Here is a 16,889-nt window from a genome sequence, read left to right as displayed (position 1 = left end):
GTCTCATAAAAGTAATAAAACTCCCTATAAAATTATTTTAATCATCTATTAATTCACAGTTTAATTATAAAGTCATATTTTACTCAAAACTTTTAAACTTTAAGTGTTTGTTTAATTGTTTTTATAAAGTTACTTCTAAATTAATTAAGGCTTTTGTTTTGACAGCACACAAGCAGGGGTCCTTAGCCTAGCAACGGCTTTTGCGTTCTTAGCAACGAGCTCAAAATGAGAACAAAACAGAAGTCTGTTTCAAAAGAAAGTATTTTTACGGACAACAATAGCATGCTATTTTTTTCTTTAGTATTTTTACATCCTCATAAGATATTTTTTTTTTACCTAATTACTCCTCAGGTGCGATGTTGCTCCATTGAAAGAGGAGTTACAGTGTGTTTTAGTAATGATAGTTCCTTAAATAACCACTTGATGTCAGAAGCGAGTCACATTACTTATTAAAATGGGATTTATAAGGATTGAGAGACAGGTGACTACTCCACATTATTATTTATACTGATAATTTTATTTTCATTAAAACACAGTTTGTAATGTAGAAATATGGCAGATTAATTTAAATAACGAAAGTGAATAGTAAAAGGAATTTACAATTTTAGGGAAACTAGTATTCAAACTTGAACAATTACAAAGAAACACTTACAATATTTGAGTGCATAAACAACATTAAACATGTTTATATAGTTTAGAACACTTTAAAACAAAATGTTCAATGTTCAAAGCTCAATTCTTTAGAAAAATAAGTTAATGTTATATTTTAATAGAATAAGAATGCAAGATAACGATGACACAAGATCAAGAAAAAAATCATAAAGATAACCAAATGTTCTACTGATTTGACATCAAGTAAAATATTTTTGTAAAACTTTAACATTTTGATAGAGGAAAAAAAAAACAGGCTATGCTCCAAACATGTTAAAAAAGGCAAAAGTATCAAACCGAAGGTTTCAATTAGTGTATCAGATCACACAATGCAGCTTAAAAAAGTAGAATATAAAAACAACCAGTGGATTAAACTACAAGACTTTTTTATTGAGTTAACTCATTAGCGTACCACAGGGAAGAGCAGGTACACTAGCAGAGGCACAGAGGTTGGGACACACGAAGATGAATCCAGCTCAAGAGATCAACAATTGACAGGAGAAAATGGCTACAACTCTCAGAAAGGGGAGAATAACAAATGAACTCAGAGACGAGGTGAAACATGGGTTTTCTCATTTCAAAATAATGTGAAGTTTAATCTGCTTTTAGTCTTTTTTTCTGAAAACATGTCAATTGTAGAAGAGCAAAGAGAACAATCAGACTGAAATGAGCAATGACATCTGCAGACTGCAAACATACATGACACATTTGTCCTTTCAGCTATTACACAAACAGTTTTAAATGATCGTCTCAAAGGAAAAACATCATAAAAAAGAACTCAGAGAGAACACGTCCCTTTTTAACTCATCCAGTGGGACTATTGGTCCCACTGTTACATCACAGACCTACAACAGAGCAGAAGTTTTCACTTTTTATAACCACCCATGTTTCTGTTCAGGACAGTACCTTATAGTGGATATTTGTAGAGCTAGGCTACTTTCTTTCAAAGAGGCACACCTAATGTCGTGTAACCGATTCCACAATAAAACCTGAAGGTGTTACCACAGATGCAGGAAAGGCAGGTTGATGTGTGCAAGTGATGTGGCACATGACAAGTGATGAATAGTCGGGAAAATAGTGTCAACCTTGTAAAAGAAAGTGACATAATCTCTTTTAATGGTCAGCAGATGTGAGCGCAGATATATTGTCAATTTCATCCAGATCCTGAAAGAATTGAGGCAGAAACAGCTTTAAAGGAGCAAGAGAAGGAACAAACTCCAGACATTTATCCTTAGTCTAAGTGCTGGGAAAGCATTTCTATTTTTATATTTAAGAGTCGTTATGAGAGCTGATGCTTTCAGATGACGTTGAAGACAATCAAAAGTTTTAAGACTTAATCAAACACTAGAATCTTTCATTCATATTTTGCTTTTCAGCTTTTCAACTTGTTTAACAATCTTCAAACTCTGTAAGCATTTATGCTTGCGTTTACAGTCACAATTAGATCAGTTTTTCTAATATTCATATTCATCTTGATACTCTAGGAAAGAAAATCTTTTTTGGAAGGAAAGACAATGCTACTTTCAAGATAAGTTGACCTACTTTTTCTAATTAAACCTCACACTTGGGCAGGGTGTTTCATTCAGTTTGATGCACCATGTTCCATCAGAAGAGAAGCTGAAGATATCATTCATGGTACTGTTGACTTCAGACATGATGATATGAAAAAGACCTAAAATGTGCGTCCAGTGCGCGCGCCTGTAGACTCCTCCAGGGAAAGAGCATTTTATGTTGCCACGTCTCTTCATGTGTTTAAAAGCCTTAAAGTTCTCAGAAGGCAGCAGTGAACCCTCACAGGTGGACTGATGGAAGTGGGTCACGACCGGGAGGAGTTTCCTCCGCGCGCCCTCCGCTGATGTAGAGCTGCGCTCTGGATCGTGTTCCTCCTCCTCATCATCTGCGCCTCTCACTGATTCCACTGCGCTTGCTGCTTCCACACCGGCTCGTGTTCACCTCTGCATTCATTCCCTGAATGCAAACATCGTCATGTATATCAGAACTTGTTTTGCCCTCTGCTTTTTGGTCTCAGTCCTAAAGTTTGGTTGTTGCCTGGAAAGTGAAACTTGCTTTCCGACAATTTTGGATAACAATGACAGGACGGATTTGGACAGCGGCGTGAATGTTCTGGAGGGGAAACATGTCATAAAGATACGAGCTTTTCAGCAGGAATTGACGATCAATTTAAACCAAGACTCGCATTTTATTGGTCCTTCCATTGACGCGTCTTGGCTGCCAAACACCGACCTGAGCCGGTGTTTTTACTCTGGATATGTGAACGATGACCCGCTCTCCTACGCCGCTTTAAGCCTCTGTAAAGGTCTGCACGGTGCGTTTGACTTCCAGGGATGGGAATATTTCATCAACCCCGCGCGTAATGACACCAGGAGCACAGAGAGCGCGCACATCATCCGGCGCAGAACCAGCAACATCCTGAGGAACAGTTCAGCCTCCAGGTGCGCAGTGAAAAGCGACTTAAGCCTCCAAGAGGTGCAGTCGCTGGTCAAGTTTAAGCGACTGGCAGACCACAGTAACGTGACTGAAACGATGCTGAAGAGGAGAGCCAAGAGGTTCGCCTCGATTCCCAGATATGTGGAGACGCTCGTGGTGGCGGACGCGTCCATGGCACAGTTCCATGGAGACGACCTCAAACACTACCTGCTGACTCTGATGTCAGTGGCCGCTAAGCTCTACAAGCATCCCAGCATTCTCAACTCAATCAGCATAGTGGTGGTGAAGATTTTGATTATATCCGAGGAGGAAAAAGGTCCAAAAGTGTCCTCGAACGCTGCGCTTACGCTGCGGAACTTCTGCACGTGGCAGAAGAAGATGAACAAGAACAACGATAAGCATCCGGACTACTGGGACACAGCAATCCTCTTTACAAGACAGGTAACTTTGATGATTTAAGATTACTTCTGTTTTATGAGGCACAAGACAATTGTACTAAATTTACTAAACTCAAAATCAGTGATGTAAAGCTGTTCACCTTAAACCACAACCCTTTGTTAATGAAATCCACCTTTAATTCTGCAGAAATGATAGAATTTTCTAAAGCTGCAGGAGTGATGTAGGCAAAATGTGCAATCCTAAGGTTCTGACTTTCTATTGCCAAATATGAACCACAGTTTTAGTGTCCTCAGAGACATAAATGTCAAAAGTAGTTTAAATGTTTGCTCCATAATGCTTGTGTGGCTTCCAGCTGCCTGCTCCTCATTAAAGTGGCCTCTGAGGAGGGGACTGGAAGGGTTCAAGGTAAAGGTGGTGGGGACAGAGTCATCCATCCGCCTTCCTTGCCTCATCTGCACACCACAAGTCTGCTCTTGATGGCATTTCTGCACAACAAATGTTCCCCTCTGACCATAACATTCCTTCTTTACTGCATTTGTTCTGCAAAAACACGTTTGGTCGTAATGTTAAGCACATCCCCGAGGTAGATCCAGTCGATGTTATAAACTCTACAGCCAGTCCACACGACCCCATTAAAGAGTATCGGACCTGCACTGACTCACACTGATGTAATCTGCTATAAAAAAGTATCAGGAGATTTTGTCAGCATCTCATTAGCATGCAAGTGAGTGACTTCATGTTCAGTTTGAATAAAGTCAAACAAAGGACACTTCCTGTCAATGCTCCTGGATTGAGAAAATTCTTTCTGAACAAATTATAATCTCAGACACCTTCAGAAAGTGTCAAAAATAGCCGACAGGATTTGTTAAAGCTCCTTTTTATTAAACCACCAGTGCTATCAAACACACTTTATAATTACAGAGAATAACCAGAAAGAAACAATTGAATATTTTAATTTAATGTGTTATGAAATAAATCCCCCACATGTTACCTATAGAGATTTTCACCTTCTCTGAATTTACTGTATCTAAAGGATTGGTTCTAACCCTGTTTAATAGAATGTAAGAGCATGTAAATCTGTCAGGTCTTGCTCAATAAAAGATGTCTATCTGTTTACAGAATCCTGGCTGTTCAAGTCTTAAGTGTGTTTAGACTCCAGAATCGAAGCACTCTGACTATCAAAACTGTTTTGATGAGGTTTTTTCAAATATCCCTGATGATCACGAGTCCAGCTGAGGTCAAGGCTCCAACAAAACAACAAGTCATCATTGCAAAGTGACTTAGTCACTTTGTTGTTTTGCTTACTGCAGCATCCAGTTGAGATTTACAGCACATCCACCGCATGTTTTCAGCCCACCAAGGATTTATGGAGACCAACTTGGTGCTGCCCAAAGGCAGCTGCGGCTGCGTGTAAATCTCAGAAACAGCTAGTTTACTGCAAGAAAAAATGTTGCAAGATTACTCAGTCCATTAGTGTATCCTGCAGCCAAAAGATTAGATCTGTAGTAAAGAGATGACTACTCCGAAGCCTAAAGCCTTTAGTCTTTTTCACGCTTTGAAAAAAAAAAAAACCTGCAGATTTTTGGTCAAATCAATTTTTTCACCAAATGCAAAAGTTAACGTGTTAAAAAACACAAAACAGTCTAAATTGAGGAAATTGTTGCTTTAAGTCAACAGATAAAGATACGCGTGGGAGCACAGAGGATCTCCCCCGACATGGTTATTCCTCCTCTCCTGTCCGACCTGCGCTTTTATTTTTTCCACCAAAATGTGCTCACTCCATTTACACACACACTCGCACATCTGGACTAGATTTGTTCTGGCCAGCAATTGCGATTTTTTTTTTGCAGCTTATGATTTGTCATAGCAGTCGAGGTCTTCTCTTGGCGCAGGATTTTATGGTTGCATTAAGTGCAACAGAGTTCTGCATGTTCTTCTTTTTTGGAATGCTGGAGTTGAAGCTCGGCTTGGAGAGCAGGCGCACTCCTCGTGGCATTCGCCGCTGAAGTTGTTCGGTGATTATGGGGTGCAGGCCCAGATTCACTCTCGCCAAGACTGGCTTTTAAAACCCTGTGGTATAGAAATAGGTCATGTGGAAACTCTGCTGTTGCACGGAAATGTTCTGGTTGGGGACAGTTAGATTACCTCATAGAAGAAGGTGTGCCTTCAACATTGCTGTTCACTAAAAATATTCAAAGAGGGGGTGTTGGAAAGCAGCTCTCCCCACCACAAAATCATTTCCCATTTTCCAAAAAGCTAATCTTACCTTAGTGACAGCAGAACACCAAACAGGCTAATTTAATCATTTTATTTTTATAAACTGGACCTTCCTTTTTTTGGTCTAATGACCTTGTTTTCTGACAAGTTAATAGTTTTGGTTGGTCAGTAAGGAATTACAACTCCAGAAAGCCAGACAGGGCATGAAGAGTTGCAGACGCTCTGAAACAAATTCCAATCTGGGGGAGAAAACAGAGCCAAGAGATAAATTTATGTCCACTACACTTAGGGTTCTTAAGAACAGAAGAGTTTCCTGAGCGCCTCAAATAAAAAAAAATATTTTTGTATCTTCAAATGCAGAAAGTTTCAGCTCAAAGCAAATTAACCCTTTGACACCTGAGACGTCATCGTTGACGGTTAAACACAAAATCTTTAACATGCTATAACTTTAAGCCGCTTTTCTCCTTCAGATTCTGCTGAAATTACGTTGATCACAATAACGGTTGAAAAGCTAAAGTAAATCAAAGAACATAAACACTGAAGGTCCGGTGTTAAAGAGTTAAACTCCCACTCCAATCATATTTTAATGTATTGTAAAAGCGTTCCCCTTTTAATTAGGATTATGCCGTTTTTAGCCAAAAACACAGCAAAACAAACAAAAAAACCTGTCATTCAGTTCATCAGAAATTCATCTTAGACTTTTGCATGCTAATGTTAGGCCAACCCCGCCCCCTTTCCCCTCCCCATTGCTGAAAGCTCAGAGTGGAGAGCTTGTTGTCTGTCTAGCATGTTCTCTACGTCACAAAGATGCTTTTTTTCAAACATCCTTTTTTCATCTACCCTGATTCACAGCGATTTGAATAAAGAAATACTCATTTGGAGTCTAATTTTCTTTATATGTATCGCTCTCTCCGGTGAAGAAGTTGGACCTCAGTTTTTCAGACGACTTTAATTTTCTTCTTTGTCTACAAAGTCACCGTCAAACGAACACACAAATAAATATCGTAAATACGAGTTTCAACATATAAATTACATGAACAAAAAATGAAAACACACACAGTAACTTTTTTATACTGCATCATAACTTTTAAAATGATTTTCTTCTTAGTCTTTTATGCAATGTGCGTCATAACTTTTCATCTTTTCCACTTAATCTCTTTCGCCATATGGAACTCCACAAGTGGCGTTACAGCAAACATTTTCTCTATGCAACACAGTCTTAAATCAGAAATATACAAAATAAATAACATAAATATGTAAAATAAGAATTATACAAACAAATTAATTACAATGTTGACACTTTCATTGTGGCAGTTATAGTATTGTCAAAAAAATCCACAAGAATATGTTAAAAACAAAAAAACACAATTTTAATCAATGAGATCATAAAACAGATGATTTAATGTAAAATAGATCTTTTGGCAAAACCCGGGAACATCCTGCAGGTTGTGTTTGTTCTAATTCCTTTCATGGATTGTATCCAACTATCATTTTTAAGGATTAAAAGACTATTATTGGTTGCTCAACCTTGCCTTTAGTTTGATGATGACCATGTTTTCGGAGCACTTTTGCTCTTTAGGGAAACATTCATCAGTAGACAGCTGTGCATCGTGGTCCCAAAGTGCATCACAGAGAATTCCTCAGGAATTCAAATTCCACGAATGATGAGAGTTTAAGTGTTTGTGTATATTTGATAGCTTCTTCAAAGTTCACTCTTTCTGCCTTCAGTTCGGCTGTTAGCCCAGTTGTTCTGGTGGAAAACAAAAGAAAATAGTAGAGTTGGCATTGACGCAGTAAGTTTTACCAAAGAAAATAAAAGTACGAATTCCTGGTTTTTAAATACAACTTTGCGGGCAGTTTAGAAATGAACTTTACATCTGCTCTTGTGGGTTTTCTTGCTTAAATAAACTCCTCTGGTGAATGCGGTTTCTCTCCCAGGACCTTTGCGGAGCCTCCACCTGCGACACTCTTGGCCTGGCAGATGTTGGCACTGTGTGTGACCCAAAAAGGAGCTGCTCCGTGATTGAAGACGACGGCTTGCCTTCATCCTTCACCGCTGCTCATGAGCTTGGTATGTCAACGTCTCTCGTTCTCTCAGCTTACATCAGTGCTTCCGTGTCTCATTTGACCGCCCGCTCTGTCTCAAAAGGGCACGTGTTCAACATGCCGCATGACAACGTGAGGGCCTGTGAGGACGTCTTTGGGAAGATGCAGGACAACCACATGATGTCTCCCACTCTAATCAAGATGAACCGCACAAGTCCGTGGTCGCCGTGCAGCGCCGCGATCATCACCGAGTTTCTGGACGGCGGACATGGTGGGTTTCCATTCTCATAACATGAAGCTGAATTTGAAAATGGATGCACTAAAGCAATATTTTACAGCAGTGGTGATTGCCAAAATATATGCTGATAATGTACATTATATTAGAAATGTACAGTAAATGGAATCAAAGAAAATGGTGCAGCTCACAGGTTGGATTTTCTTTTTCCCCCCTTATTCCCAAATTCATTACATCACTTTTTAAGGGGAAAAAAGTCGAAATATGGGACAATGGATGAACATGAACATAAGTATGTGCTTTGACTCTCACATCAGCCAAGCATCCAGTATTACAATACTCTTAGGAAAAATGAGCAATAACTGAGAGGAAGTTCAATCATTTGGATGCTGATTTTTTGCCAAACAAGCCAGACCACAGGACTCAGCCTTGGAGCAACGCTCAACTTTTATTTTAAAACTGCGCCCACATCTGTTCCCGATTACTGAATTTGTGCTTGGGAGACTCACCGCAGTGGTTTGGATGAGAGGTGCATCTGCCCAGTGTTTCCCATGCAGATTTACTCCAAACAGGAATACATTTTTTTTTGCTACTTTCTGTCCATTTTGAACGCAATATAAAATAGAGAAAACAGAAGCTTTTGAAAGAGAGAAGAACATTTTTGACTTGACAGCAAATGATTTCTGCGTTCTGTTCAAAACAGCGTTGTAACCTGGTTTCTTCAACTGCCTGCCATAAATCTAGACTTCAAACAGCAGTGAGGACATAATACATGTGCCTGCATGACTTTCAGGCAGTGATGCTGGAAGAGTAATTTATTACGTGCTCATCTTTCTGCACATAAACACACGAGTTTGTGTAATTACACTGTGAAGACGGGATAGGAAGACAGAGATTGGTTTCAGTTTATTTAGTGACTTTTATGTACAGCTGTGTACTGCTCACTACCTGTTGAGTATTTAGCCCATTTCCTAAATGCCATCAGAGGCAGGAACAGCATTTTTAAAGATTATATTTTTTTGCATAAATAAAAAAAATTGACTTTTCACAAAAAATATCTTACATTTTATGTAAAACCTGCCTAATTTATGCGTAAAATGTGCAAATAGAAAATATGCTAAAAACATACTTACTACAGCAAATATTCATTTCACAACTGTTTTTTTTTCATTGGCAAAGCACAGATTGAAGCAGCACTTCACAGGATGTAGTCTTGGGTCAAGTCCCAATATTTTTCCCTACCCCTCCAACTTCTCCATACCCCTACGTTTAGCCCTCCAAACAGAGAGCCATAGAAAAATTGTGGCTATGTCCAATTTCTCCCCACTATATAGTGCATTCACCATTTTATAGTGTTGTCCGAATCTAAAATTCCCAAATTGAGTGCACTAGAAAGTCCCTAGAAGTGTTTGTGAATAACTAGGATGCATCAAGGGTCACCACACTGGCGAATATAGACCAAAATGCTTTGCAGTTGAAACATTTTTGCGAAAAAAAAAATGTGTTTAAATGTAAGTTTTTAATAAACCATCCACGTGTTTCGAACATCCCTACCCCTACAAATGCCCCAACAATTAGATAGGTCAGGCGAATCCGTGGGGGTAGAGGAAGAACTTAGATTTGGCCTAGCTTTGTTGTCGCTCCTTAAACTTGAGATCTTTTAGCTTACACAAATGGAATAAAATCAGGTAGTACCCTAGTCTGAGCCACTTCATGGTTGACATTTAAGTATCTATGTTTGTGCTTTTAGCACAGCTCAACAGGCACAACATTTTTTAACAACCTGCACTGTTAGTTCAAGAAAATCCTGCAGGACATAGTTGTAAAATGAGTCAAAGCCCGCAGAGGACAATTTGTCCTTCAAGTTTACATTCCACTGCAAGTCAGTGATCTCAACATGCATGTTGGTGGGCACACCAGAAACTCTGACTGTTAATGGTGAGCGAAAAATGCAGTTGGATTTAAGAAATTATTTCTCGAACACCTACAGTAACCCTGCTGTCCAAATTTGCTGATAGTTACGAACTCTCATCCTCCACATGAATATTACCGATGAGGGTCTAAGAGCAGAGATAACCAGTTTAGCAAAGTCTGTTTAGTTTATTTTAGCAACCAGCTATTGTTTACATTGTAACGGCTGCTGTAAAGCGTAGGTCTAGATCAGGGGTGGCCAACCCTGGTCCTCAAGAGCCTCAACCCTGCCTGTTTTCCAGCCCTCCCTGGACTGCTTGATGCTGACAACCTAAATCAGGTGTGTTCAGCTAATCAGGATGTGGAATTACTTGAGTCAGCTAATCAGCAGCAAGCTGGTCAGGGAGAGCTAGAAAACAGGCAGGGTTGAGGCTCTTGAGGACCAGGGTTGGCCACCCCTGGTCTAGATAGTGCAGATCTCAACTATGCTACAGACTAGCGGGGTGCTAGCATCTACTGTCTAACTTCTAGAGCAGGCAGAAGAATGAGTTGACCCATGTCTCATACAGCGGAGAACCCCGGGCAGCTGGTAATTCAGGAGGCACATTAACAGAGTCTAATGTCCTCAGCATAACTACTTTCATAGGCCAGTTTAATATTCAGCAGAATAGTGAACAACATTGCAAACTCCTTGCATGGAAACAACCACCTCACTCATGGTTCAACACCAACAGAACAAAACCTAACTCCCCAAATCCTGCTGTGGGCAGGATCACTACAATATTTTACGAATGACTTTCTGCTTTTGTATAATTACTGGCATTAAGTACAATGAGACATTTTTTTGTGATATTGTGCTATATGTATAATTTTTAAATTAATTGAATCTGTGTCAGGTTAATATTGGCAAAAGCTTATCTCTTCTCAGAACACACAATTTCTAAAGTTGTCAGTATGCAAGTTTTAACAAATTGTCTCTCATAGATGAAGCTGAAGCTAGTTCTATTTCAATAGAAATTAAGTGGCTGGCTTCTACCCATTTCTTAGCTCAAAAAAAAGTGCTTCTTCTAGTTTCTTCAAATGAACCAACAATTCATTCACTGTGCAATTACTTGTCTTTTTTCACCACACCGAATCTCATAGTGGTACTGACAATTGTTTCCTTAAGCACCAAAATTGACTCCACCTGGCAAACAAGTTTTAAACTTGGATACGTGTACAAATGGGAATGGGTCCATTTATCTTGGAAAATCCGAAACTCTGAGTCTACTTTTTGGAAAAGATCATTTTTTCTGATTGGGGTGTCAAGGTCACAGAAAAAAGGGTAAAATTCCAGTAACAATAGAACAAGATGGCACCAACAGAGCTGAAAAGAACAGTTTACTTTTACACACTTATATAAAAGCATACGTGTGTGTGAATGTAAACATATTATGTTTTTATGAGTTTTCTTCATATTTCAAATTTTTCGTAGGGGTTCAATCTTACTGCACCCCTAGCTAGTCCTGTAGTAGTTGATGAGTATTGTCATACAAGGATTCTTGTGTTGCTCTGTAGACTTTTCCAAACGCTGTTTTGCCATCCAATAAATGATCAGACACATGTCTTACATTTAGTTGTTAACAAATGAGAAATTGGCTTGACTTGAGTATAAGACTATATTTGTGGTCCAATAATTTTTTTTAAACTTATGTCCTTAAAGGTCCAATCAAGAAAATAATGTCTGGACCCTCAAGATATCTTGAACTTGGTTTGCTAAAGAAAACATGATTACTACAATATTTACTATATCTTCCAGGCGAGTGCTTGCTTGATCAGCCTCAGAAACAGCTGGTCCTTCCTGACGCCTCACCCGGAGCATCTTATGACCTGAACCGTCAGTGTGAGCTGGCCTTTGGAGAAGACTCTATGCCCTGCCTTTTGGGCCAGCTTCCATGCAGTCGTTTGTGGTGCACAGGCAAGTCCAGTACCCACCTGGTGTGCATGACTCGGCACTTTCCCTGGGCAGATGGCACTGAATGCGGTGACGGGAAAGTCTGCGATCGAGGAGTGTGCTCTGAAAAACCTGCCAAAAAAGTGACGGTAAGCTTCACAGAAGAATGTGGTTTGAACGGCGATGCACAGTTGAACAGCGCAAATGAGTTTGCATCCTCTTATTTTTGTTCTGGCAGGTGGATGGCCGCTGGGGCAGCTGGAGTGTGTTTGGATCATGTTCACGCACATGTGGAGGCGGCATCCAGCTTTCTAAAAGGGAATGTACCAACCCAGCTCCTTCAAATGGGGGGAAATACTGTAGAGGTATGCGGGTCAAATATCGATCCTGCAACTTGAACCATTGCACCGATGCAGGTTAGAGTCCGTCAGAAAGCTATATTGATGAGTCACAGTTTAGTCTTCTTATGACAAAGGACTTTTACCTCCATACAGAAAAGACGTTTCGTGAAGAACAGTGTGAGACCTCTGGCCGCAACTTCAACAGTAATCACGTCTCCCAGTCTGTGGTTTGGGTACCTAAGTATTCTGGAGTTTCCCTTGGAGACAGGTGCAAACTCGTCTGCAGAGCTAATGGCACCGGCTACTTCTACATCTTAGCTCCAAAGGTAAGCAAGACATGTCACGTGTGTGTACAGGAAGTGTTTTTTTCAAACAAATGTGCAAAATTGCATAAGACCACAAGAGTTCTCAAAAGTTTAAGGAATTGGAGAGAAGGATACAAATTTCTTTCAAACATTTGCTTGCCACAATTGAAGCTCACATTTTATGACAAATGTCTAGTGTTGAGTAGATCATATTAATAACAGTAGAGTTGTTATAGAGTTGTTGAGTGCACTTTCCATGAACCAGCTGCCCCTTGTCTTGCTGTTAAACCTAAAACAAGGAAAGAAGATGAGAAAAAGGACGGTTTATCTTGTGTGAGGTGTGAGGTGAGCCTGAGCAGCAGTATGGCACTCCATCCCTCCTCCTAACAAAGATAGACATGAAGAATCAGAGGACAAGCAGCTCTGAACTTTACTCCTGCTGAAAGCACAGTGATCATACTGATTGCACTTTCAAAAAAACTTTCTTACTAAGTTTCATTCACAATGTCAGGGGTTCTTCCCCTTTTTGAGGCATTTTCCAGCAGTGTGGGGTTCTCAGAGAACAAACCGGTACTGAGAAGTTTAGTCTGAATTGTTTGTTTTTTTTATTTCAGGTCACTGATGGGACTCCGTGCTCGCCAGATTCTACAGGCGTTTGTGTCCAAGGCAAGTGCATCAAAGCTGGCTGTGATGGGAAAATTGGATCCAACAAGAAGTTTGATAAGTGTGGAATCTGTGGAGGTGAAAACAAAGGCTGTAAGAAAGTGTCGGGGCTCTTCACAAAGCCTATGTGAGTAAACCCGGATAACCTTACTTGAACATCACATTAAATATCTGATATCAAATATATTTATGCATCTCTGCTCTTCTGTGTTTTTGTGATAAGCAAATTATTGGCATTTAAAAACAGGAAAGGACTGATTTACTCAAGCAATAAAACTTAACTGATTTTGCAAATCCAATGCATGATCATCAGTAAAAGATGAACTCTTCTTGAACCCATGCATTCTACTCATTTAAGGCACAAACTCTAATATTCTTTCTAAAGTTACATTCACACCACCTTCAGTAACTTGCATTCAAGAGACTATTTCCAATTGAAAGTCTATGCAAATGCCCATTTCAAGAATGTGCTAGATGAGCGTTTTTGAACAGTGTCAAATACTCGGTGTGTATATAGCTTGATAGCTGTAGTAGAGTCAAAAATTAAGTATACTGCATTGCTGTTGCAGATTTTTCTGACTGAATAGAAATGCAATCGTAGGTTTGATATGTTGGAAAACATTGATTTACGACTAAAATGCACTACTGCGGTTATAGTAACCTCCGCTCCAGCCAGCAAGCCCAAGTGGGCCCCATATGGTTTAAAAGTGGGCAGAAAATGTGGGCCTCAATTGAGTCGTCTGCAGTTCCTGTGGCAGCCCCACCTATGTTTGCCACATCGACTTAAGTGATGTGGTTAATGATGACTTTCTTTTTTGACATACAGGCATGGATATAACTTTGTCGTCATGTTACCAGAGGGTGCAGCCAACATAGATGTCCGTCAGCGAGGATACAAAGGGATGAAAGGCGACGAAAACTATTTGGCTGTGAAGAACAGTAAGGGCCAGTACCTGCTGAATGGGAACTACGTAGTTTCTGCTGGTGAGAAAGACATCCTTGTAAAGCACACCCTGCTGCGATACAGCGGCACATCTGGCCTGTCAGAAACCCTACAGGCAGTGAAGCCGCTGCGGGAAGCTTTAACGGTTGAGGTGCTGTGTGCTGGCAAGATGACACCTCCTCGCATCCGCTACTCTTTCTACCTCCCTCGTCAGACAAAAGAAGACAAAACACTAAAGAAGCACCCAAGTGGCCAGAATAGTGTGCTGGAGAAGGACAGCAGCAGTGTTAAAGAGAGCGGCACTCTGAAGAACTCTTATATTGAGGAGTCGGCTGCTGGTAAATGGGTCCCTGCAAGCTGGGAGGAGTGCTCGGTGACCTGTGGTCATGGTGTCCAAAAGAGGTCGGTACAGTGTATAAGACCAGACGGAAAGCCAGGGTTGGACTGTGACCCTTCACAAATACCCTCAGAAACCAAAGTTTGTGGTGACATCTGTTCAGAGTGGCATATTGGGCAGTGGTCACCCTGCTCCAGAACCTGCGGGAAAGGCTTTAAGAAACGTCCACTGCTCTGCAAAAGCCCAACTGGGCAGCTGCTCACAAGGGATCATTGCACTGGCATTCGCAAACCACAGGAGCTGGACTTCTGCAATCTTAAAGCCTGTTAGCAGCACAAAAACAATTTAGCATTTTTTATTTTATTTTATTTTTTTACATTTTTAACAGTTTAAACAGAATCCATCTTCAAGTAACAACATCTTGCCAATGAGATGTTTTGACCTGTATCCCTAGACTGGTATGTTTTGAATAAAAAAAGCAAAGAACATTGAAGAGTCACAGGAGATATATTTTTTAATTGGGCTCTAAAATATATTATTCATGTAAAATCCCTCCTGTCATCAGCCAATCCAAAATGCCCATTTGCAAGCAGTCTTTTTATTGTGAAAGTCTGCATCCCATTTTCTGTTACAATACTTTAACGGCAAGTTTAAGATTCGAGCTGGGTCTCGCAAATATGACTGTTGAAGTAAACCAGTTGTGCAGGAAATGACTCAATTTTCAAACTGCAAACTTACCAGAAGTACCATTTACAAATATTTACATACATAAATGTCAGTGTTTTAGTCTTTGATTCTTTTTTGTTAAATTAATTCTGAAAAGACAGAGTTATTGTTTGAACAGCTGATGAATTCATCTAAAACGAGCATGTTGGAAAAAGCTAATTTATGACTCAGTGATGCTGCTCACAGTGCTGCACTGCTCACTAGAAATGTAAGCCTTTCACAGTATCACACACAAACAGATCAAGCTTAGCTCTTGTCTGTCATGTAAAGCATCTTTTCTGTCTTCATTTATGTCTTTTGTCTCGTCAGTTCATTGAGTTCAGACACACATGGTGGGCTAGATTCCACACAGTTCGCACATGTACATCATTGTTAATGTGCCAAAAAAAAACGTTTTGTGTTGTCCTGGATTTCTTGGTGTATAAATCTAGAGCTCAAGCCAAGCTGTTCATCCCACAGTTCCAATAAAATCATTTAATCCTTTATGCACTTCTACTTTTAAAGAGGTCACATTGATCAGTCTGGCAATTAATCTTGCATTAGTTGGATTGTTATTCTAGCTTTTTTTTTTTTGTTTGTTTGTTTCTGTCAGCTTTTGCACTTTATACAGCAAGAGAGCTGTGCTGTATACCATGTATACATTTATTCAACTCAAAGAAATGTAAATACTGTTATTTTCCTGTTTTTACACACATTTGTAATTGTCTTTGAATTCTGCATATTTATTCCAAAATAAAGCAAGTATGTAACATTTATACTACTGTTTTTTCTGTTAACATTGTAATGCTATAAAGACAATGACTTGTAAAACTCAAGTGCTCTTAAGTATCATTTCCATATATGTGCTGTCAAATATTTTAATTGCACAATACCAAAAGATAACTCAAGATAATAACACATTATTATTATTATTATTAGCTCCTTGTTATTGTAAATTAAAAAAATCTGTCAATAGGCTTTTATTTTGAAATAGAAAAGGTAAGAAAAACAATGCCGTAATAAAACTTATTTACCTTTATAAAACAGTTCATAACATTGGACATAATGAGTTAATGGAATCATTACATGATAAAATGAATGCAATGTAGGCTTCCAAACAAAGATAACATGACTCAAAACAACAGACCGCTAACCACTATGAACATTTAAAGTCAACTTGTTGCTAAACCTATATTATTGTTTAGCTCACATCAAAAGAAATAAAATCATAGTTTTTGCATTTATTTAAAATCCAACCCTCTGCATTTACCCAGACTTGGGACATGTACATAGAAACACTGGAGAAACTTGATCAAATAATAATCAAAATTATGTTAATATTTTAAACTTTCAAGAAATCGCTGTAGGACTTTTCTCTATCTGCACTCAAAATAATACAGATGTTTGAAAAAAGAAAAAAACACACATGAGGAAAATATCTGCTTTCTACTTCAGCTTAAAGGAACATCTGAATCAGACTATGGCAAGAGACTTTTGACTACCTGGAAACGCACAAAACATCTAGAGTGGGGGAGGGCTGTTCAATGTACCAACAGATTCAACAAAAAGTCAATTTTTCCTTTAAACCACCGTCTAAATCTCAGAAGAAGAAAGACCTTGAATTCCTCTAATTTGCACAGACAGCTTAAGTCCAGGCTTGTATTGGTGGATTTATTCTCCAACATTTTGACAAACATTTGAGTAGTTAGCTAAATTTTATTATTTATATTAGGGTGTAGACATTAAGGCTCCCGC

The 16,889-nt window shown here is 39.3% G+C and overlaps 1 protein-coding gene across 1 annotated transcript; it reads left to right on the top strand.

The window, feature by feature from the left end:
* The first annotated feature begins 2,482 nt into the window (after positions 1-2,482).
* adamts15a (ADAM metallopeptidase with thrombospondin type 1 motif, 15a) lies at positions 2,483-15,910 on the top strand. The gene is made up of 8 exons (XM_024266797.2): positions 2,483-3,540; positions 7,654-7,786; positions 7,865-8,032; positions 11,706-11,989; positions 12,079-12,256; positions 12,335-12,507; positions 13,101-13,276; positions 13,976-15,910. Exons 1-8 carry the CDS (start codon positions 2,638-2,640, stop codon positions 14,757-14,759), a joined length of 2,799 nt encoding a protein of 932 aa, XP_024122565.1. The 5' UTR covers positions 2,483-2,637; the 3' UTR covers positions 14,760-15,910.
* Positions 15,911-16,889: the final 979 nt, after the last annotated feature.

The sequence above is a fragment of the Oryzias melastigma genome, linkage group LG14 (genome assembly GCF_002922805.2).
Source record: "Oryzias melastigma strain HK-1 linkage group LG14, ASM292280v2, whole genome shotgun sequence".
NCBI lineage: Eukaryota > Metazoa > Chordata > Actinopteri > Beloniformes > Adrianichthyidae > Oryzias > Oryzias melastigma.
The sequence above is the reverse complement of the archived record's forward strand: the minus strand, read 5'-3'. Positions and strand labels throughout refer to the sequence as shown.

Bases quoted from the DNA above. Each gene is read 5' to 3' on its own strand.
- adamts15a (XM_024266797.2), top strand. From the start codon at position 2,638: ATGTATATCAGAACTTGTTTTGCCCTCTGCTTTTTGGTCTCAGTCCTA. The intron at 12,257-12,334 runs GTTAGAGTCCGT...ACCTCCATACAG, and splicing joins GAACCATTGCACCGATGCAG to AAAAGACGTTTCGTGAAGAA. The intron at 13,277-13,975 runs GTGAGTAAACCC...TTTGACATACAG, and splicing joins GGGCTCTTCACAAAGCCTAT to GCATGGATATAACTTTGTCG.